Genomic DNA, 22,833 nt, shown 5'->3' with positions numbered 1-22,833 from the left:
CCCAGTCGGGGTGTGAAACCTTATTGAGGAACACTCTCATTCACGCATATAAATCATACAATGAGTGTCCAGTGTTTAGTCAGTCCTGTCGGTAGACATCAACCATTGAATTACCACAATTGCAAAAAACATAAAAGCAACAATAACTGCCTCTCAAGTATGAGAAAAAGTAACTACCGTAAATTTTCCTTACAAATACAATGGCTGTAAACCAAATCGGGAATTCCAATGGATCAATGTTCAACACAATTAAGTGCCCACATTTATATTTCTATACTAATCTCCATTAGGAAAATATACAATGTGGTAACCTTAGAATAGAGTGTCCAAATCTGTCCATAATTGTGAATTAATGTAAATGTGGGCAATTACATATTATCAACATAATCACAACAAGCACATGAATATGAAAATATAATAATTAATTTAATCATATTAAATTGGGTTTGATGGACACGTACATCAAATGCAATTAAACCAACATGTTCTACCATTGTCACTTCCAAAAATGGATCTAAACACTGTGCCACTACATGAACTTGTGATTTTACAATTTTTGATGCACAGAGCCTTCAAACCTTTTTCAAACACTGTATAAAGACCTAATATACTGTCAAAAGTCATCCTACATGCTCGGTTGTTGCTGTAACCCTGTCAAATGATCAAAATGCCCTTGACACTGTGTAGAAGCCCGTTTGGCCATTCTAGCTTTGCCAAATCACCGATAGCTGCTTCCACAACACCTATATATCATATGGACACCTCCATAATGCCACCAATCAACTCACACAAGTTGCCAACATTGTCAACCCATGATCTAGTTGCCCAATAGTTTGCTAGTTTCCTCATATCTTCGGGAAGCTCATTTAGAGGAATTATGAAGGTCCAATGTCTGCAAGTGGTAAATGCTGGTGATAGATTCAGGTAATGCTTCAATTGGATTGTCCCTGAGGTTAAGATACCTTAAGTGTTTCAACTTCTTAATTGAGGATGGTAACTCTTCAATTCCACAATTACGTAAATGTAGAACACGTAAATGTTTGAATTTTTTGAATAGAATATCAAGGACATTGCTGCAAATGGAAGTTCCAATTCCCATGCATTCCAAATGCAATGACCACAAATTTCTCGGGCTACACGAGCATTCTTGAATCTTTTTTATATCACCATCCATGTACAATAATCTCAAATGAACAACATCAGAGTTGTTTTTTAACTCTTCAAACCCAACAATTACATTGTCAACGACGTTGAAAGAGAACGTGCCAGATCAAAAACAAGATCATGCATCTTGAACTTCTCTACCTTACCAAAACCATCCTTCTCGGCGTTTTGGAACAATGAATTGCACAACAAAGAGTTGACGTAATCATTTCCAATATCTTTCATTGACCTACCTTCTATGGATGGTTGGAGGAACCCTAATGCCATCCATTGTTGGATTAGATCATTTTTGAAGATATAAGCATCCTTTGGAAATATCGAACAATATAAGAAACATTGTTTCAAAGGTGATACCAAGTGATCATAGCTCAATTTCAGTACAGGAAGGATTCCATATTTATCCATAGGTAAAGCCCAGATCTCACTATTCTTTATTGATAACCACTCTTGTTCATCTTTCTTGGTATGCATCAAGCCTCCTAGTGTTTTTGCAGCTAATGGTACCCCTGCACATTTTTGCAAAATTTCTTTCCCTATTGCCACCATTTTTGGAGTCTCTTCAGCCCCTCCATTTCCAAAAGCTCTATTTTTGAGAATGGACCGACAATTAGCTTTTGATAAGTTTTTAAGGTGGTGTGGAGCAATTGTGCCTACTATTGATGCAACTTCAACAATACGAGTAGTAACAATGATTTTGTTACCTCTGGCACCAATTTTTAATGAAGTCTTAAGCATATCCCATTGCTCACTATCATCATTCCATACATCATCCAACACAAGTAAAAACCGCTTCCCAGTCAACGCATCTTTAAGGATCCTCTATATCACATCAAGATTTGAAAACTGACATGGTCCATTGGTAACAGATTTAGTGATATCTGTCAAAATTTTCTTGTCATCAAAATCTCTAGAGACATGAATCCAAACTCTTTTATCAAAATACTTGACTACAAGACCATCATTGTAGACAAGCTGAGCAAGTGTGGTCTTTCCAAGCCCTCCAATTCCAACTATGGGAAGGACCGAAAGAATATCTTCATTGTCAGAGGTAGTTAACATGGTTACTATCTCTGACTTTTCAGCATCCCTTCCTAGAACCTCGGACTCATATACAATAGAGCATGTCTCTATGGTGGATGGTGGTGGTCTTTCTATTTTTGAAGATTTGTGGGTATAGAAAATCTCACAAAATTGAATGAATCCATGTCACTTTTGATTTCATCAGACTCCATGTTTGTCTTCTGAATCTTTTTAGCCTTCTTTGATTTAAAAGGAACTGAAATTGAATGCAAGAAGTAGCTCATTTTGCTGTTTGTCACCTTCAATCTTGTGGTTTGGTAACCGAATTCATCCAAAACGTCTTCAGCAGCATAAGCAACATCTTTAAGCCTTCTCAGGAAAAGTCTCAGTCTCCTTTTCTTCTTGTTGTTTTTCAGCATCATGTAATAATGCTTGGATGGCAGTCGCAGTCATAGTCCGTATTAACTTGTTCAGCTCTTCCTTGACATTCCACACAAGCCCAATCTCCTCGGTTGTCTTGGAGATCACCTTATTCAGGATCTCACCCACACCGCTGACAACAATTCCTGCAACCACCTCTCCCAATCTCCTCGGTTGTCTTGGAGATCACCTTATTCAGGATCTCACCCACACCGCTGACAACAATTCCTGCAACCATCTCTCTCTCTCTCTCTCTCTCTCTATAGCCAGTAAATTTCTTTTTTTGGGGTAAACTAGACAGTAATTTAAGGGTAACCTGCTTTACCTTGTTTGAAGGCATAAAAATGAAGTGATCTACTAAATCTATTTTACTTTATGGGCGAGCGGTAGCAAGGGCTTGAGTTCTGCCATTATAAAACAATGATGGCAATGCTCCATTGATCTCAGTCATTGATTTTCTGATATAAAATTTGAACCGTTCAATTTTTTAAAGCACAAATAAAATGGTGACCTTCTCTTTCATTTAGAACGAAAACCCACTAGTCGAACCAGATTTCACTCAAACTAAACCCACTTCTAACTGAACCATTTTCACTCAAACTAAACCCATCTCCATTTCATTTAGAGAACGAAAAGCCCTCAAACAAGATGTTGCAGAACCTCTCCATCGCTCCATCATCTGGCTACCAAACTGAGACGGAAAATGGCTCCATCTTCGGCCGACGATAATAAACAGAAGGAAAACTCAGCATAACCTTGCTGGCTCATTGGAAAGAGTTTAATTCCTGAACCACTCTCAGGCTTCAGTCCATTAGAGGTCTAGAGTCTTTATTTCTTACTGAACGAAACGCGAATTCGCACTTAGGTTGTTGGATTGTAAAAGGAATTAAAAATGCAAAGTCAAAGATGAGACCAGCAGCAGCAGCAGCAGGAGAAGAAGAAGGATCTACCGGGTGAATCTCGCAAACCGCCTCAGACCTATTCATATAGGGTAAAATGGATAAAAAAGAAAGAACAAAATAAAAAATCAAAGCAGATGATGAAAAAAAATACATAACACTGTAAATAAAATCTCCATCAAATTTTTTCTTGTTTCTTGAATTCTGGGTTTAGTTCATCAGCCATAACAGGGTAGTTGGGGCTTGAGAGATTTTCACGGTTTCGCCTCATTTGGATCTGTTTCTGTGCTTCTCTGCTTGCATTTCCATTCGTCTCAAATTTTCTTATCTGGGTTTTCTTTCTTTCTTCTCATTTTACTGTTTCCTTGAGTTACCATTTAAGCTATTTCCTTTTTCTGCTTTTTACCTTTTTGATGTGTTGAATTTTCTTCTCGTTCTCTGTTTTTTTCTTCATCCTCATCCAGATAATTGTTCATCTTTTCTGATCACAACTTTCTATTGAAATTTCTTAGGCTTTTGTTTTGTTTCTGCTCAGTTGTTTCCATCATACTTTATTTGGGTTCTTTTCATCTCTCTTTTATTAACAATTTGAAGATTGCGTACGGTGTTCTTCAACCTCCACCATTGTTGTCAAGGTCTTGGCAAACGATGAGGACTTCTCTTAGACCTCGGCTCAGACTCGTTGCTTCCCTAAACCCCATCATAGTAGCCAGCTTCGTTGTTTTAAAAAAAGGGAAAAAAAAATATAATCTTCCAAGCTCCTCTCTGATTTTGTTCGCTGGAAGTTTCAAGTCCTCTCCTCCCTCAGAGACGATATGACGACCTAGTCAGGGTTCATCGGTTAATCCCTCGGAGGTTGCGAGATTCACCCAATAGACCCTTCGTCTTCTCCTGCTGCTCGTCTCATCTTTGAGCCAGTCGGGTTGGGTTGTTTAGGGGTTAAAGGTTTGGTTCAAAGGTTTCATCTGGTTTTAAAAGCATTTTGAATTTTTTTGAATGGTTTCACTTCAAGACGTTGGATGGCTGTCAAGCCACGTGGCACACTGAGAAATCGTGGAAGTAGAATAGAAGTACAGCAGTTGGAAGTAAAGGATGTAGATCCTTTTGTTTGTGCTTTAAAAAATTGAACGGCTCAGAGTTTATGTCAGAAAATCAATGATTGAGATTGATAGAACATTGTCATCGTTGTATTATAATGGTAGCGCTCAAGTGCTGCGACCTTTTAGCCTTACTTTATTTATATGAGAGAAAATGTTCCAAACCCTAGCTTGTGAATGATTTCGTTTTCTTCGAATTGGCTGATTATTAAGTGGGTGTGTAATGTTTACCGAACATACTTTTGCTTATATTAGTTTTAGGGGTGGTTTTTTTTTTTTTTTTTTGAATTATGGTGAATATCGGGGAAAATTATCTCCTCCAGTTTGTTGATCGGCCCAGTTCCCCAGTTCCTCTAATAGGGGGATGGTGGATTCCCCTCGGGCAGAGTGTTTGGTCATGGGTAGAGAGATCATTTCAGCCCCCCTTTGTTAGAGGAACTGAAGAACTAGACCGGACAACCAACTGAAGGTGATAAAGATCCAATACCGGAGGCAAGAGGAGGAGCAGGAGCAGGAGGAAGGGCAGGGGAAGGGAGGAGGGGGAGGGCAGCCCCACTAACAATAACTCATTTGAATTATTTGTATTTGTTGACAAAACACGGCCACCAGTAAGGTAGTGTGAACTGAGTGACAATCTTGTTTACCAAAAAAAAAAACTGAGTGACAATTTTTGGAACCGCACGTACACTGATTTGACAGTCTTCTCTCTAAGATCAGCCATTCTTCATTCATGCGTGTGAACCCCACACGGTTCACACGGATTGAGAAAAATAAAACTCTTTTGAGCATGATTCGCTGAAATTCATTCCTAAGAGTCTTTTTTTTACTGTAATTTCTACAATTCTATGTCATCCATCACGGTATTCCACTTAGAAAACAGAAATTTGTGAGTTGGTGCCTAATGCTTGACTTAGTCAACAAGTGAAGAGATCGAGGAAATTTGTAAGTTGGTCCCAGGTAAACTTCCTGGGTCTTTATTAAGTATAATTTCTACAATTCTATGTCATCCATCATCGCATTCCACTAGAAAACAGAAATTTGTGGAGTTGGTGCCTAATGCTTGACTTACTCACCAAGTGGAGAGATCGAGGAAATTTGTGAGTTGGTCCCACATGAACTTCCTGAATTTTTTTTAAGTATAATTTCTACAATGTCATCCATCATGGTATTCCACTAGAAAATAGAAATTTGTGACTTGGTGCTAATGCTTGACTTAGTCAACAACTGGAGAGATCGAGGAAATTTGTGAGTTTATCCCACATGAACTTCGAAGTCTTCTTTAATAGTCATTCTTTAATCTATATAATGGGAATGTGTTAATGACACCTCTTTTATTGCATTTGGATCAGGTTCGTCGAATTTTTTTTTCTCTTTATTTTATTTTAAAACTTAGGGGCTCATGTTCTTTGTGCCACAATGTGGGCTGTACTCAGACACATGGGCCTGCCACTCAAGGGGGATAGGGTGGTCATTGCACCCACCTCCATGTGTTTGGGTGTAACCTATTCCTATAGCACAGAGAACATTCTCCCTTTAATTTCAAAGGGCATAAATAGATTTTCAAACTATTTTGGAAGCATACCATTAAAATAGATTGAAAACGATGTCATTTGGGATAAACACCAATGACCAGTTGACCACATGAGGGGTGAAATCTTACACAGTCGTGTATGAAAATTTTCTCCAACTCTAATAAGAGAAATAAATTTTAAAATTAAAAGCAACACCTCTTTCCTTTTTCCCATGATTAGTAGTGATGGTTTTTAAAATGTTTTCAATCACTAGTGGGATTTTGTTGGATGAACAAATTTTAGTGATAGCTGTAGGTTTTTGGGTACTAACAAATTTTTGAAGATAAAATTTTTTTAACTCGTTAAAGGTTTTCACATGCGTCCAAACTAGACTACGCCATCAAAGAAATATTGTTAATTCACCTAGAGGGGGGTTAATAGATGAAACTAGTAAGTAATAAAATATGTTGTGAAATTATAGGTTATTAACACTAATTAAACAATTGCACAAATAACACAAAGATTTTATAGTGGTTCGATCAAAACTTACCTACATCCACTCCTCTCCAACTTAGAGAGAATTCCACTAAATAAAATAATCTTGATAGAGAGCACGAAGACTCTTACACAATTCTTTATTCCGAGCAAGAGGACTCAGTCAATCTTGATTCCAAGCAAGATGATTTAACCAATCTTGATTCCGAGCAAGAGGACTCAATCAATCATAAATAACTACTAAGTAAAAGTGTTACCACAACCTTAGTAGAAATGTATGTTACCTTCCAACTTTGAAGCTTAAAGCTTGAAGCTTGATGTGGTGGAGGAGATTGAGTGTGTGAGCTTGTGATCAGTGAATGCTTGTGATCAATGTATGCTCACTTGAGACTATGACACTTAGAATGACAGAGCTTATGATGCTGTCTCTTGGTATTGGTGATAGATGGCTTTTGTATTTGAGTAAAGAGCCTATTTATAGACTTGGGGACTCAAACTAAAAGAGAGTTGTTCTTTGAATCGGATCCAAAAGCAACATCAATTCGGTATACCGATTTCCAATTCGGTATGTCGGATTATCAAAATCACATATAAATATAATTGTTGATCCAACGGTTAGATTTTCTGATCCAGTATGCTGGATCATGATCTAGTATGCCGGATCCAATCCGGAGCAAGCCGTTTGCTCTTGGGAAAGTTATGTCCGATATTTATTCAAAAACGGTATGCCATTTTTGGATTCAGTATGCCGAATCAGCATTTTTGCTGAAATGGTTTCAGTCCCATGTTGAACTGACTTAGGGTGATTCCACTGGTCTTGGCCATATGGAAAGGGTTCAAATAAACCTCCTAAGGTCATTCTATATGTATGCAAGAGTGTGTGTATGCATTACATCAGTTTGTGAGTTAAGAACAATTTCATAATTTAATAAAACTTTAAGTCTTCAAAATACACTTCAATCTTGAGCTCCATTGCTTTGCTTGAGTGTTTGTCTTTATGATGTGTTCTTCTTACTTCATGATCCCTTGATGTCTTGAAAACTTGGACTAAGGCTTCAATTGCTTTGATCATCAATCTCTTGAAAGTGCTACCCCTCACCTGGTGCCATGCTCTTGTTATAGGGATTCTATGCATCTCAAACAAGAGTTAGTATAATTTGGTCTATTTGTTATCATCAAAACTTTGATATCACACAGTGGATGATGGAGTTTGTGTGTGAGGACTTTCCCTCAACAATCTCCCCCTTTTTTATGATGACAAATACTAACCAATAAAATTTTAATATAAAACATCAATTGTATGAAAACATAAATTTAAATTTATTGCATAAGAGTTTCAATACATGACATCTATTGCATAAACTTAACTTCAAAGCATAAGAAAAAACTGTAAGAAAAACAACCAATACATGACATTGTTATCTTTATCTTCTTCTCCCCCTTTAGCATTATAAAAAAGTGGGGTGAAACAACTACACACTTCATGGATTAGGAGCATCAGGATATCGTTTCTAGATTCGGTATATCGAATAGGGTAATTCAACAAAGTATTTCAAATTTGGGCAGAAATTAATAAATAAACTTATTGAAAAGGGTTACAAATGCCCAATTCTCTTCTTAACATGCAAAATCTTTCTTCACTTAGGGGTTTAGTGAAAATGTCGGCAAGTTGCTTCTCGGTCTCGATAAAATTAAGTCAAATTTCACCTCTTTGAGCTGTATCACGTAAAAAGTGATGACGAATGTCAATATTTTTTGTTTCGCTCGAAAGTGTAAAATAGGATTTTTGCTGAGATTGATAGCATTTGAGTTATCACATTTGAGGGAGGAACTGTTAAACTTTATTCCATAATCTTGGCGAGTTTTTCTCATCCATAACATTTGTGCACAACACCGTCCGACTGTAATGTATTCGGCCTCGATGGTTGATAAAGCAACAGAGTTCTATTGCTTGCTAAACCACGTGACTAAACACGATCCTAGGACATGACAAGTCCCACTTGTACTCTTCCGATCAACATGACACCTGACAAAGTCGGCGTCGGAGAGAGTAGTTAAGTTAAAGTCTTGGTTCATTGGGTACCAGTGGCCAATGCTTGGAGTCCCTTTCAAGTACTTGAAGATTTTCTTTACAACACTTAAATGGGATTGCATAGGTTTGGCCTGAAACCTAGCACAAGCACAGACACTAAACATTATGTCCGATCTATTAGCCGATACATATAGTAAACTTCCTATTATAATCTCTATATTTTGTAGGGTTAATAGGTGTACCATCTTCGTCTTTGGACATTTTAACCGATGTACTCATAGAAGTACTGGAAGATTTTTGTCCAACAATGTCAAAGTTTTTCAAAAGATCTTTAAGATACTTAGTTTGACTAATGAAGATCCCATTAGAGTTTTGTCTAATTTGAAGTCCTAAAAAGAAGTTCAATTCTCCCATTAGACTCATTTCAAATTCATTGCTCATAGTTTGACTAAATTCATGACAAAGTACTTCATTTGTAGAACAAAAAATTATGTCATCTACATAAATTTGAACAATGATTTAATCATTTCTTTTATTTTTAGCAAATAAAGTTGTGTCAAAGCTAGGAGAGGTCGAGAATAAAAGAACACTGTACGATCGATGCAGGGCCACGAGAGAAGAACTTCGTTCGAGGACCTGCAAGCATAACGGCACCGGAGTAAAATGCAGTGGCAAAAGACAGGAACCACGATAAGTGCAGAAGCAAAAAAGCTCAGAAATAGAAAGAAATCAGTGAAAGATTGCCGTAAAAGTGAAGTTTCAATTTATGTGTACGAAGAGGAGGAGACGTTTCCAAATCTGACGGCCAAAGGACGCGACCCATCGGATAGCTAAGTGTAATTGGCGTTTAGTGTCGCCCAGAGAAATTAAAGTTCATGCCACATGGCTTGACCACATTGGAAGGCTTAACATGATCAAGATCAATCAACCATAGGCTTAACCTAGAGATCATAATGCCTACGGACACACGTTTGTACATTGGAGGGACGCCGAGCGTCGCCTCAAGTTGAGGCACCTTTAGGGTTTTCAGCCACATGGCTTAGGACGGCTGAATCGACAAATCACACTCAGCCGCCAGGTTGTCAAATCACACGCGCCGAAGAGATGGTCGTAGAGCAATGCGAACCTAACTCCCCTTGGACGCACGAGTCTATGGGAGTGGGGGGCTCCTGTTGGGATATAGGATCGGGATCGATGAGAACGGGATGAAGAGGTGGTGGGTCATGGCCCTAGTTGCGGGTTTGACAAAATCTAGTGTGCACGACCTTTCCACTGCCTGTGGCACGTAATCCGTCACCCCATATGGCGGTGGCAAAGACAAAGGGGGTAATTCCTATCGCTTGCTCAAGCAACCGCAAGTTTATCGGGAACCGACATGGTCCCAGACTTCCACCCACGTTACGCCTCTTTCGGCGTGTGGGAGATAATGGATCATCAATGATTCTGCATTTCAATCAGCAACGGTCTCACTCCACTCCGAGATTCCCGCGTACCACTCCGGGCACAATCCTAACTATCCATCACCTTAAATAGGGGAGGTAACACATGTCCAGTCCATCTGAATTCTCATTATTCTGACTATTGCTCAGAGATCTAACTTAAGCATCGAAGTGAGATCACTGGCCACGCCCGGTACTCTCTGCTAATCTTTGTCTTGTAGGCAGAGTTTGCTCCAAGAGGATTTCTGATGCAACAAAAGGAAATCAGAAAAGTTACTCCTTTGAAAGATAGCAGAATTTGCAAAAGGAGGGGGGAGCCACCAAACAGAGGACTTTAGAATGGGACTCGAAAGGTAGGGGTGTATAATTACAAAGGGCTGGACATTAGAATGGGTCTCAAAGGTCGTGCTTGGCATGTTGGTCAAGTGCTCACTTGCTGAACGCTTTGGTCACGGGTTCTGGAAACAAGGGTAAGGCTGCGTACATTTGACCTTCCCCAGACCTTGCTAAATGCGGGAGTCTTGTGCACTGGGTACGGCTTTTATTTTTTTATTAATTTTTTCTAGACCTAAGCATCTATTGAGTTTTTAATAAGCTCAAGGCCCAGCCTGAATAAATGTCATTGTTTTACGGAAATTCTGACGTCTTACACATTGGGCTCCGTTTGGTTGCAAAGGCAATTAAAGGGAAGAGAAGTAAATCATACTTAGAGATGAAACTTTTGTAATCCTTACCCCATGTGACAATATCACTAACTCCAAATCATTCTATATTTGGTTATTAAATTCCATTTTACTTTGCTTCCAATTCCCTGTGATTTAAAATGTAAAATAAAAATTACATGTAAAATGTATCATTACTAAATATGGTAAAAAATTTAAATAGTCTATACAATCACATGGGGGTAATGATTACAAAAATTTCAATTTTCCCTTCCCTTCCCTTCCCTTCCTTTCCTTTTAATTTCCCTTGCAACCTAAGAAATTTAAGTAGTCTATACAATCACATGGGGGTAATGATTACAAAAATTTCAATTTTCCCTTCCCTTCCCTTCCCTTCCCTTCCTTTCCTTTTAATTTCCCTTGCAACCAAACGTAGCTTTGGCTTAAAATGTAAAATAAAAATTACATGTAAAATATATCATTACTAAATATGATAAGAAATTTAAGTAATTTATGTAAGAGTAATGATTACAAAAGTTTCTTTTTTAGATTTGAAAAGTTTTCATTTCCTTCCATTTAATTCCCCTGCCAACCAAACGGTGTCTTCGTTGTTACACTTAACATGAAACACAACACATTTTGACTTCTCATTCGACCACATGCAATCAAAAGAAAGTCACAAAATTCAATTCACCACTTTCATTTTTACAAGATGCATCCTATAGTTTTTTTTTTGATGAAGCCAAAGCAAGCAGAAACAAACAACTAAAAGAAACACATCAGTTCTTAAGGGGGGGGGGGGGGAGATGCACCCTATTTTGACAACCTCTATTCGTACCATGCAACAGGAGCCAGAGATAATATAAAGCACGCATCAACATTGAATGATTAAGCAGGGGTGTTGGGGTCATTTTCAGCTTCTGCCACCGTTGGAGGAGAGGCAAGTCCCATTTTATTTGTCTCAGCAACCGGAACGCGTAGAATTGCAGTAACGATCGAACCCGCTTGTTGCGTCCACCTCACAAGAATGGGAAAGCCAGAGCCTATGATGCAAACAACAATTCCCAACCACGTAGACTCAATCGATATCACCGCGTAAAAACCAGAAATAAAAGCAATCATGGCCGTGCAAGCTGCGCCGAAAATTAGAAGCGTACTTTGATAGATCGTTGATCTTGACGAAACGCTGTGAGTGAGGCTGAACGTGGCAAGGAGGAGTAGAACCAGCGCCGCCATTGAGAAACACATGGCAATTGTGTTTGAAATGCAGAAGATAATTAGGGCTGGCTTGTGTATGAGTGATGGAGAACCAGAACCATCGACCTTCAAACCGCCAGGTATTGTAAAAGCTGCTGCAAAAGTTACTGTAAAAAGGAGTGCTGCCACCACAGACATCGTGTTTGCCAACTGTATCATGTCCGCGTCTTGCGCCGTTGCCATTGCTGCCTCCACCGACATCGTGTTGGCCGCTTGTGTCATGTTCGTGTCTTTCGCCTTTGTGCTGACGCTGTTTGGATCCCAAATAGGAAGGCGCATTAAGGGGCGAACTCTACCCCGAGGTGCCCCATTTTTTTTCAATGCCCACGTGGTGATTCTCTACATTATACAACAGTACACTCTAACTTCACATGCCATAATGTTTTAAGAGATAAAATAAAACTATGCAATCATAATGCATCATCAGATTTAATATAAAATTTTAAATTGTTGTTATTCTACACGTTTTAAATTAACTCAAGATTGGGATTCCTGGCATGCAGATTGCAGATCCTATCCTTGTACAAGCACGTATCATTCAAGGTCTTCCTGGGCCAGTCACATAGAATTTACTATGGGACCCAATTCATGTGAGTGGTCCTGGAGGATCTTGGACGGTACTTATATAAAGACAGGATTGGGTAGTGGGCTTACTCCCATCGTATGATCTTAGTCTTGCATTACCATTAGATTTTTATCTTCTCAAGCACTTGAGAATCCATCCAACCGTGCACCCAACACTTATAAGGGTAAAAAGAAACCATTACTGCCCATGTTTTTATGGTTAGATTCTCAAATGTAGTGTGATGCACTGCACTTGAGAGGATAAAAATCCACAGTAGCTATGGGCGTGATGAACAAAAAAACACAAAGAAAAAATAGTGTTTTCTCAAAGTACCTGTAAATTTGAAGGGACAGGGCTGGTGTCCAAAACGCACAAATCTAAAGCTGTCTGCCCGAGATTGTTCTTGGCTGTCAAGTCCACACGTTTTGTAGAGAACAACGCACTTACCATCTCATCTCTACGGTACAAGGTTGCTAGATGCAGCGGCGTGATCCCTTCGTGGTTAGGTTCGTTAATAAGAGACATCATTTCTGGCATTTTCAACAATTGTTTAAACGTAATTAGAGTGTTATATTTCACAGCTTGGTGAAGCGCATTGTGGCCAGAGTCATCTGAAGACTCAACTGAAGCTGGGCAGGCATCTAGTATAGCTCGAACAGTAGTAGAACGACCCATGCTGGCAGCAGCTAATAGAGGTGAGAGCCCTTCATTGTCATGTATGTATGCAGAAGAAGCATCCAACTTCAGTAGCTGACGCATTATCTTGATATAATTTGACTGCGCTGCATAATAAAGAGCTGTTTTTCCATATGAATCTTGTTTTCTGATGAGTTCCGGAATCGAATTGTGCAGAGATTTTATGCATCCTGTGGGAATCTCATTGAAATCATGTTCATTCAGTATTAGAAATAAAAAAAAAAATAGAAATAAGATAAATGGCTCACCTTGGTAGTGAATAAGCTTCAATAGGATCTCAACAAATAGTCCTGGTTGAGTTGGAGGATCCAGCCCAGCAAAATTTGGGTGTTTGGGTAATTTCACAAGCGCCCCAACCCCCCCCCCCTTAAATGACCACCCCCTTTTTTTTGCTGGGCTGGATTCTCCAGCTACCGTGACGGCTATAGGAGGCAGGTCCTAATTTTCCTCGGTACAATTCCAACACAAACATGTCATTCATATATCACAATTCCAGTGATGGGTAGCCCCTGTAGGGAATGTTCATGTATGTGAACGACTCACATGCGTTTAGATGGAATCCATTCTGTGGGAATATTCCATCTGAACAACTGTGAATCGTTCAGGTACGTGAACATTCACCCCCCTCGCCCCTGCATTTTCTTTATTGGAGATCTAAACGTTCATACCCCAAGACCTCTATTTTGTTTCTTACAAATACTTTCAAGTGATCGAAGAGGGAAAATTATCCTCTCAGGTTCACTGCTCTGTACAGCTTCCTAGGGCCTCTAATAAGAGGGGGGGGGTGGACCCCATCCGGGCAATGTGTTCGGGCAGGGGGTAAGGTGGTCATTTCCGCCCCCTATGGGAGGAATCGAACGAAATGTACTGAACAAGGAACCTGAGAAGATAGAGATCCGATCGATGAGGATCAGAGACCTTGGGGGATCATTTAGAATTCACATTTTCTTGATTGGAGTTTTAAACATGGGGTTCATACCTTTGCTTCTAGAGAAAACTGCGGCATGTAAGGCAGTCTGACCCATCGGTCCAACAACGTTGTTCTTCCCGCCTGCACCAAGGATTTTATCTACAACGGTGACAAAGCCGGCTTCAGCAGCCAGGTACAACGGACTCTCACCTTTCGTATTGACAACAAGGACGACCAGTTCACTATTCAAATCCAGTAAATGGAATGCCACCTTTTTGTGTTTGCTCAGTAACGCTTCATGGAGAGCAGTGTTGCCATAATTGTTTTCAGTTCTCCATATCGGCAGTGAAGGCATTTCTGATGAAGTTATCCCATTCACTATTTCGCCTGTACTACTACTGCTTTCAATTTGAGAACTTGGAGGATGAGTTTGATCAATGGAATCGGTGAGACTCGTCATGCTATTCATCAACTGTTGATTTTGAGTCCCCCATTTTGGACATGAAGGCCTTTCCCCTTCCTCAGCTTCTCTCAGAGACCTCCCTGAAGTTATATCATCTCCTGTAGTTGCACTATTTCCAGTGCTACTTTGACTCTGAGAAGTTCGAGGAGGTTCGGTGTTGTTCTCATTGTTCCCTTCTCCAGTTATTGCTCTATTATTTTCAGTACTTTGAGGAGACTGAAGCTTCTTAAAGGAATCGGTAAGGAGTTCAACGATGCGAAGGTGACCAGCCCTGGCAGCAACATGAAGTGGGTTGTCTCCTCTCTTGTTTTGGTGATATACAAGGGAAGGGCAAAGAGTAAGAACTCTCCCCACAAACGTTTTATATCCAAACCTCGCTGCTATGTGCAAGCAATTGTTTTTCTCGTGTGTCAAACAAAGGAGATGGCATCTAAGCCTCTCTTTCCTCTCCTTGGATTCTGTATCTGAGGATAGGTTTAACTCCTCAGAGATTTCATTTGAGGATAGATAATGAACATCTCCTGCTGCCGCTGCCTTGTAGAGTCTTGGACTCATATGACTCTCCATTACCTAATTCCTGCATTTAGAAGTTAGAAAATGTTTTAAAAGCGTCTTTTTTTGGTCACCCCTGTTATTTCTAAGGATCCAGATCCTCTACGGCGCGTTGCCTAGCAGCCTAAGCGGAGTAGACTGAGCCGTGCGTGCAAAGACTGCCTCACCCCTGCCCAAATGCCTTGCCAATGAGAGGGTAAGGCAGTCATTGCGTATGCGGCCCAATCTGCGCCCCACAGGCCGCTATGGGTAGCTGCGCCATAGAAGATCTGAATTGTATTTCTAAGGATCCAGATCTTCTACGGCACAGGCTGCCAGTCCTGCCGTGCTGTAGAGACACAAGGCGGCATGCATTGACTGCCTTAACCCTGCTCAAGCGCCTTGGCCGAGAGGGGGTAAGGCGGTCAATGCGCACCGCCTTGTGTCTGCAGATTGTGATCCTCTACGGCTTGCTGCCCGTAGTGGCCATAGCAGTGCACACACAAGGCATGGCGCAATGACCGCCTTACTCCGGCCCGAGTGGGGGTAAGGCAGTCATTGCACCGTGCCTTGTGTGTGCGCTGCTATGGCTGCTACGGGCAGCAAGCCGTAGAGGATCTGAATTGTGTGTCTGCGCAACATAGGCAGGACAGGGCAGCGCACCGTAGAAGATCTGTGTTGTATTTTTAATCCATCCTAAACCGTGTTTAGTATGTGAATCTTTTTTTTTTTCTTTAAAAAAAAATAGTGATACTTCATCATACGATCATCATATACATACAGAAAACCGTATGCTATAAATTTTTATTTTTTATTTTTTATTTTTGATAAAAGTATGCTTTAAAAGAAGCTTGTACAGTTTGGAAGGGTTTTGATTGAAAAAAAGAAGAGAAAAACAAAACGGCTCTTTTAAAGTTAATTAAACTCATTAAGACATTAACACAAACAAATGGAACTCTTACTTAAATTTAGATGAGATGTAAAGCAAAGAAACCTGAAGTGATCGAAGCACTGGACAGGACAAGCAGTTAATATCGAAAACAGAGGTGAAATGGAACTAATTAGCTCAACCACTGGTCAGACTGATCATAATACTATCAATCATATCTGCACAACGAGAAGATCAAATTAAGAGGAATTAGAAAGTAGAATCACCTGTTACGGAAGTCCAATTTATCAGATGAAACAAACCACTCACATGGCTCGACAACTCAGCAACCGCGTGCCCACAATGATGTCGCAGATAAAAGAATCTACACGGCGAAGCTGATGAGAGTCATTTGCTGTGGAAATTCGAAGCTTGTTGAGCAGAAGCAGAATTGGATTGCGAAAGCGGTCGACCCTAGCTCTTCTAGGCTTTTGAAGAGTTGGATCTTCGAAGTGAAGGGCTTCTCGATTAGAAAGAGAGAGAGAGAGACCTTTTCTTTATCCCTGTGATAGAGTAAACGTTTATTTGTTTGATCATATATAAAGTATTACTTATTTTGAGGCTGTGTAGCCGTGTAGGAATCAGGTGAACTAATTATCTATATAATTTTACCAAAAAAAAATAAAATTATCTATATAATTCGTTTAGGGTATTAAAATTCATGTGTTCCCCACACCCCACCCCAACTACCCCAACCCACCTCAGTATGTTATTGGGTGATAATTAAAAAGAATAAGTTAAGGGGGCAGACCCTACCCAAGAAGAATATTCAGGCAGGGGTAGGATGGTCATTGCACCCCCCTTGTTAGGGGCACTAGGGAACTAGGCTGGACAGGGAACTGGAGGATATAAAGATCCCCCACACCAACTAAAATGTATCCTCTCAAGTACAGTGCACTTTTGAGTGCACCTACGTAGCGCATTGGACGGTGCACCACACAAGGAGAGTGATGGATTTTTACCCTCTCAAGTATTGTGCACCACCTGATGTGCCATGTAGGTGCACTGAGCAGTGAACCCCACTTGAGAGGATAAATATCCCACCAACACCCCCAACTAGGGGTGTAAATGAATTGGCAAAATCCATTTCCGTATTCATGTTCGTATTCATTTAGCACTATCCAAATCTATCCGAAGCTAAACGGACGCGGATACGGATAGGTTATAGCTATCCAAAAAGCTATATTTACATGTAAACGAATAAAATATTCGATCTATATCCGTGTCCATATCCGTTTAGCTTTATTTGAATCCGTCCAGAAACTAATCGAATGTAAATATAGCACTATCCGAACCGAATCCAATCCGTTTACATCCCTACCCCCAACCCACTTCACTATGTTATTGTGATTATTGAAAAGATCGAATAAGTTAAACTTTCAGCTTCCCATCATCCTCTGTCCTGTTTGGACTTTGGAGTCTTTGGACAACAATAAAATTAGGGTCCATTTGGTTGATTTGTTTATTGTAATTTTTTTTTTCATTAATTTTAAAAGAAATGAAAGAGACTTGTCTTTTGTGATGTGATTCCATCAGATTGGAACCAAAAAAAAAAAAGACTGAGAGTCAAAAAGAAGCTTATCTTTTATGACAATTTTTGTAAGTTTGAGATTCTATTAGGTACGAAAATAATAATAATAATGGAAAATTATACTGCCACCCCCTGAGGTTTGTACTAAATATAAAGCGACCTCCTGTGTTTCTAAATTATACAACCACATCCCCTGAGTGGATCTCTGAGTGGATGGCGTTAAGTGTAAAATTTAAATGAAAATTTTACCTTTCAATTAATCATATTCTAATTTTTTTATTTTTCTTTAGTCCTGTTGTTAAGCCTACTACAATCCGCACTGTCTTATCCATTGCTATGTCCTCCAATTGGACTATTTGGCAATTGGATGTGCAAAATGCATTTCTACATGGTGCACTACAGGAACAGGTTTTCATGACTCAACCCCAGGGATTTGTCGATCCTCGTTATCCTCACCATGCATGTCTGTCATCTTCAAAAGGCCTTATACGGCCATAAGTAGGCTCCATGTGCTTGGTTTCATCGGTTGGGTACTTTCCTCTATTCTCTTGGTTTCACTACCTCACAGACTGATACATCTTTATTTGTTCAACGTCGTCCTCACAGCATTCTCTACATATTGGTTTATGTTGATGATATCATCATCACTAGAATCGCTCCCTCTCTTATCCAAGATGTTATCACTTCCCTTGGCACCGAATTTGCAATTAAAGACTGGGGCGCACTTCCTTATTTCCTTGGTCTTGAAACGCACCGTTCCACCACTGGCTTATTTCTCACTCAAACCAAATACACTGTAGATCTTCTTCGCAAGGTCAATATGGAAGTAGCCAAACCAATGCCCACACCCAGTTCCACCACCCCTCTCTCACGCCTGCAGGGCTCACCCTTCCATGACACCACTCTCTACCGCAGCACTGTGGGGGCTCTTCAATATCTGACATTAACACGACCTGACATTGCTTACTCCGTCAACAAGGTGTGCCAATTTATGCACTGCCCCACAACTAACCATTAGGCGGCGGTCAAACGAGTGTTGCGTTATCTCAAGGATACCCTAAGCTTTGGCATTTTCATTCCTCCATCCTCTTCAACCCAGCTCCATGCGTATACAGATGCTGACTGGACTGGATGTCCAGATGACCGCCGTTCCACAAGCGGTTACTGCATCTATCTTGGCTCTAACTTGATGTCTTGGAGCTCCAAGAAACAGCTCACCATTGCACGGTCTTCCATCGAATCTGAGTACAAGGGCATTGCCAATGCAATGGTGCGCCGAACTTCTTTGGCTCCGTCAGTTGTTACTTGCCTTGGGTATTCACATTTCCACTCCTACTGTCTATTGTGACAACATTGGAGCTACTTACCTCGTTGCTAATCCTCTCTTTCATACGCGGACGAAGCACATTGAGATAGACTTCCACTTTGTTAGAGAACAAATCGCCACGAAACGTCTTCATATCCAATTTGTTCCCAGTCAGGATCAGTTTGCCGACATCATGACCAAGGGTCTCTCCGCGCCCCGATTCTGTCTACTCAAAACCAAGCTCACCGTTCAGCCCTACCCGCTTCGCTTGCTGGGGCGTATTAAGGCATTATCTCCACAGGCCATGTCTACACTTGAAGATAATACAGAACCCAAGGCATTGGAATCCTAACCTCAATTACTCTACTGTAGCTTATCTCTAGTGAGGTGTATCTTATCACTTGAATCACAACTACTGTAGCTTATCTCTAGTGTTGTATCACAAGCATATCAATATAAAACAAAGCCACAGTCAGTGTGATGAGTGCTAGCTTATCTCTAGTGTTGTATCACAAGCATATCAATATAAAACAAAGCCACACTCAATGTGATGAGTGCGTGGAAATCATATTCAACACAATCTCTTCCTCTCTCCCTTTCAGGAAGAACGATAACAATGGACTCGGAAGAGTAGTAGGCCATCTTGGGTACTTACTGCTACGTTCTTGGTTGGTTGGTTGGTTTGCAGTTTTCAGTGATCATTCATACCTTCCTTATCTTTGATTGCTAATTTAATTTATAGACTACCATTACCACCAATGCAGATCGTCAACGGTTCAGCTGCCCGTAACAGTATGTGCGGCGCAGACTGGGTAGCTCGTGCAATGACCATCTTACCCCTTGTCCAACGCCTTGCCTGAGCATTGTGCACGCAACCTTGTCACATTGCACAAGCTACTACGGGCAGCTGGGCCGTAGGAGATCTGGATCCCACTACCACTGGGTGATGATGTCTTAACAGGTGATGTAATAAAGATTTTTATTTTTGAAAAAAAAAAAAATCTCTTGGTGAAATCAGCAAAAGGTTTATGCCACTACCAAAAGGTTTATGCCACTACTAACATAAAACCGAACGATTTTTCTAAGTAATTAAATTGAGTCGGTGGTGACATACATATTCATATGATGACCACTTAATCACGATGGATTTGATTAATTTTTCTTAACGGTCATCGTCACTAATCAAAGACATTTTTTTGACAAGAAAAGGTAGTGTGCATGGTATATAGACCTTCATCCCCATCCAACGACTGACTTTATGCATGATCATGCATGACTGTGCATAAAACCCTTCCCCCTTTTTTTTAATACATAATAAAAGATTTCCTTATCATGCCAAAAGAAAGGAAGTTACTTTTCATTAATCATTATCCAACTTGGTTAACTTTATTATTTTTTGTCATTAATAAAGAGGAAAATTATCGCCCCCAGTATTGGGAGCAGTCAAATGCGCATCATGCGGCTTGGGCATCGGATGATGTCTTGCCAAGAGATATGATGTAAAGATTTTTATTTTTTTTGAAAAGTCTCTTCGTAAAATCCGCAAAAGAGATTCATATGTGTTTATTTTTTCCACACTGAGGCAATTCACGTCATTTTTGGGAAGAGATGTGGAAACCTTCCCACCTATGTGAATCAAAGAAACCAATAAAATGGAAAATGAAAACGAAACAAACAACCATAAACCAAACGAACACAACATTTAACATGGAAAACCCCTTCAATGTAAAAGGGAAAAACCACGGGGTAACTTTGAGAATAATCCCTAAAACAAATAAAAGATTACAATGATAAGGTAGCAGAGAATGGCAGTGACTGGGACAAGGGTAGGGTTGCAGGGAACAGAGGATGCATGGGCGAGAAGGCAATGGCAGGGATAAAAATGTCTAAAAAAGTGTGGGAGGTAGAGACACTATTTTGTCCAGTTTTGTAAACCTTAACTTGTTTTTGTCTATTTTTGTTAACTCAAACATAGGGTGGACAGTTTTGTAAATGAAACCCCCAAAGTAGCTAATCGTATAAGTTACCCTTTTTTGTTATGCATATCAGTCTCTCAAAGTGTCAATATATCTCAATTCTGTTGCCATCTCTCTCACTCTATAAATAACCCTTTCCATCCCACCACCGGTCCCAGCCGGAATTACCTTAACCCTAGAACGTTGACCTACCAGATATGAGTAATTACAACCAACAACAACCTCCCGTCGACGTCGACGTCGGCGTCGGCGTCCCTCCTCCGCAAGGTATCCTCTCGTACGAGTTCCGACCATCGATCTAAACATTTCTTAGGTTCCATCCATCTTAATTAGGCTAGGGTTTTGGTTTGGTAATAATTTCTTTGATTGCTTACTTGAGTTTGTTTTGTTATACTGATCTTCTGTTGGTTGGTTGAATAAACAGAAATGAAAGACCCATATCCTCCGCCGATCTATCATCCTCACTTCAACCCTTCGTGCGATGATGAAGTATGTGGTGATCCACAGACCTCTGGGTTACTTGCAGTATGGTCAGTTCTCTCTCTCTCTCTCAAAAACAATGAAAAGGCTTTAGAAAAAGTAGATAAAAAATCGGTTAATTGGTGGCCTGGTGGTGTACAGTTTGGCGGCTCTTTGTTGTTGCTGTTGTCTGGAAAGGTGCTCCTAAGGGTTTTGTAGAGCGGAGCTGAATGAGGTTGTCTGATTGATGATGCGGGACATTTATGTAAACAGTATTTTGTCCTGATTCTTCTTTCCTTTTATTCTCTACTCCCTTTTCTTTCCATCAATGATTTATAACAGTTAATTGCTTTTGATATGATTTGCTATTCCATGCTTTTTTTTGCTAAAGTCAGCAGATGTCGTATTTACTAGTGAAAAGATAATTTACAGATATAGAATTCACCCAACTTTCTGGATTTCTTTCCCCACCTTTGGCATAGCCATCAGCAGGGAAGGATTCCACCAAATCAATTACAAAAAAAACATCCCCTATTCACCTAGAGAACCTGTATCTCGGCCTTAATGTTGCATCCCACCTCATCTCATTGCCGATGAAGCTTAGTGCCTCATCCCAGCTATTTGACGACCTAGTTGTAGCAGCCCGCTTTGCTAACATGTCTGCTACCACATTAATTTCTCTGAAGCAATGGCTGATCCTCCAATCAATCCTTGCCAAGTACTCACTGAAAAACTGCCATCTCTACAGAAAGGTCCAAGGAATTACATTATTCTCCACACAACTTACCAAAGCAGCCGAGTCATTTTCAATCCACAGATAATCCACCTGCAGCCTCATTGCATGCTGTATTCCATAGAAGAGTCCCTCAAACTCCGCCCTGAAGTTTGATCCAACACCCAAATAATAAGCAAAACAGCACCTAGCCCTCCCATTGCATTCTCTTAGAATTCCCCCAGCCCCTGAACGTCCTGGGTTCCCAAGGGAACACCCATCTATATTGAGTTTGCACCATCCCTGCTCAGGGGGCTTCCAAACCATTTCCATAATCTAACTCCTAGGCTGCCGACTGACCTTGAGAGAGAGTTTCTTTGATAGCACCAGATCCGCCACAGATGAAATTTGCACCGGTTCCAAGGCTGAAACATCAATTAAATGATACCAAATGCCTTTCACCACTACAGCTTGACTGCGTTTCAAGTTCTCGAACCTCCTCCTATTTCGTTCCAACCAAATGTGATATGGCACTAGTATGACCAAGGCTGGCCATATTTTTGAGAGTACCACACTTGCCTTTTTCCTCCTCCACCATGAAAACAGCTCTTCAATGGATGGGAAACCAGTCCATCTCAGCTCAAACACAACGAGAATTGTAGCCGAAACCCCTGCCTCAAAATCACATTCAATAAAAATATGGTGACTTGACTCCATGCTCCTATAACAAAGATCACATCGTGACACCCCCTACACTACA

At 40.3% G+C, this 22,833-nt stretch overlaps 2 protein-coding genes across 2 annotated transcripts; both read right to left on the bottom strand.

The window, feature by feature from the left end:
* Window positions 1–862: 862 nt before the first annotated feature.
* Window positions 863–2,606, bottom strand: LOC122643181 (putative disease resistance protein RGA4). The gene is made up of 4 exons (XM_043836831.1): window positions 2,375–2,606; window positions 2,029–2,255; window positions 1,238–1,983; window positions 863–1,073 (listed from the first exon to the last, which is right to left on the bottom strand). The coding sequence occupies exons 1-4, from the start codon at window positions 2,604–2,606 to the stop codon at window positions 863–865; spliced, it is 1,416 nt and encodes a 471-aa protein (XP_043692766.1).
* Window positions 2,607–11,627: 9,021 nt separating this feature from the next.
* On the bottom strand, window positions 11,628–15,197 carry LOC122643180 (protein ACCELERATED CELL DEATH 6-like). Its single transcript, XM_043836830.1, has 3 exons — window positions 14,237–15,197; window positions 12,895–13,427; window positions 11,628–12,335 (listed from the first exon to the last, which is right to left on the bottom strand). The coding sequence occupies exons 1-3, from the start codon at window positions 15,195–15,197 to the stop codon at window positions 11,628–11,630; spliced, it is 2,202 nt and encodes a 733-aa protein (XP_043692765.1).
* Between the last annotated feature and the right edge of the window lie 7,636 nt (window positions 15,198–22,833).

Source organism: Telopea speciosissima, chromosome 10, assembly GCF_018873765.1.
Source record: "Telopea speciosissima isolate NSW1024214 ecotype Mountain lineage chromosome 10, Tspe_v1, whole genome shotgun sequence".
Lineage (NCBI taxonomy): Eukaryota > Viridiplantae > Streptophyta > Magnoliopsida > Proteales > Proteaceae > Telopea > Telopea speciosissima.
The sequence above is the reverse complement of the archived record's forward strand: the minus strand, read 5'-3'. Positions and strand labels throughout refer to the sequence as shown.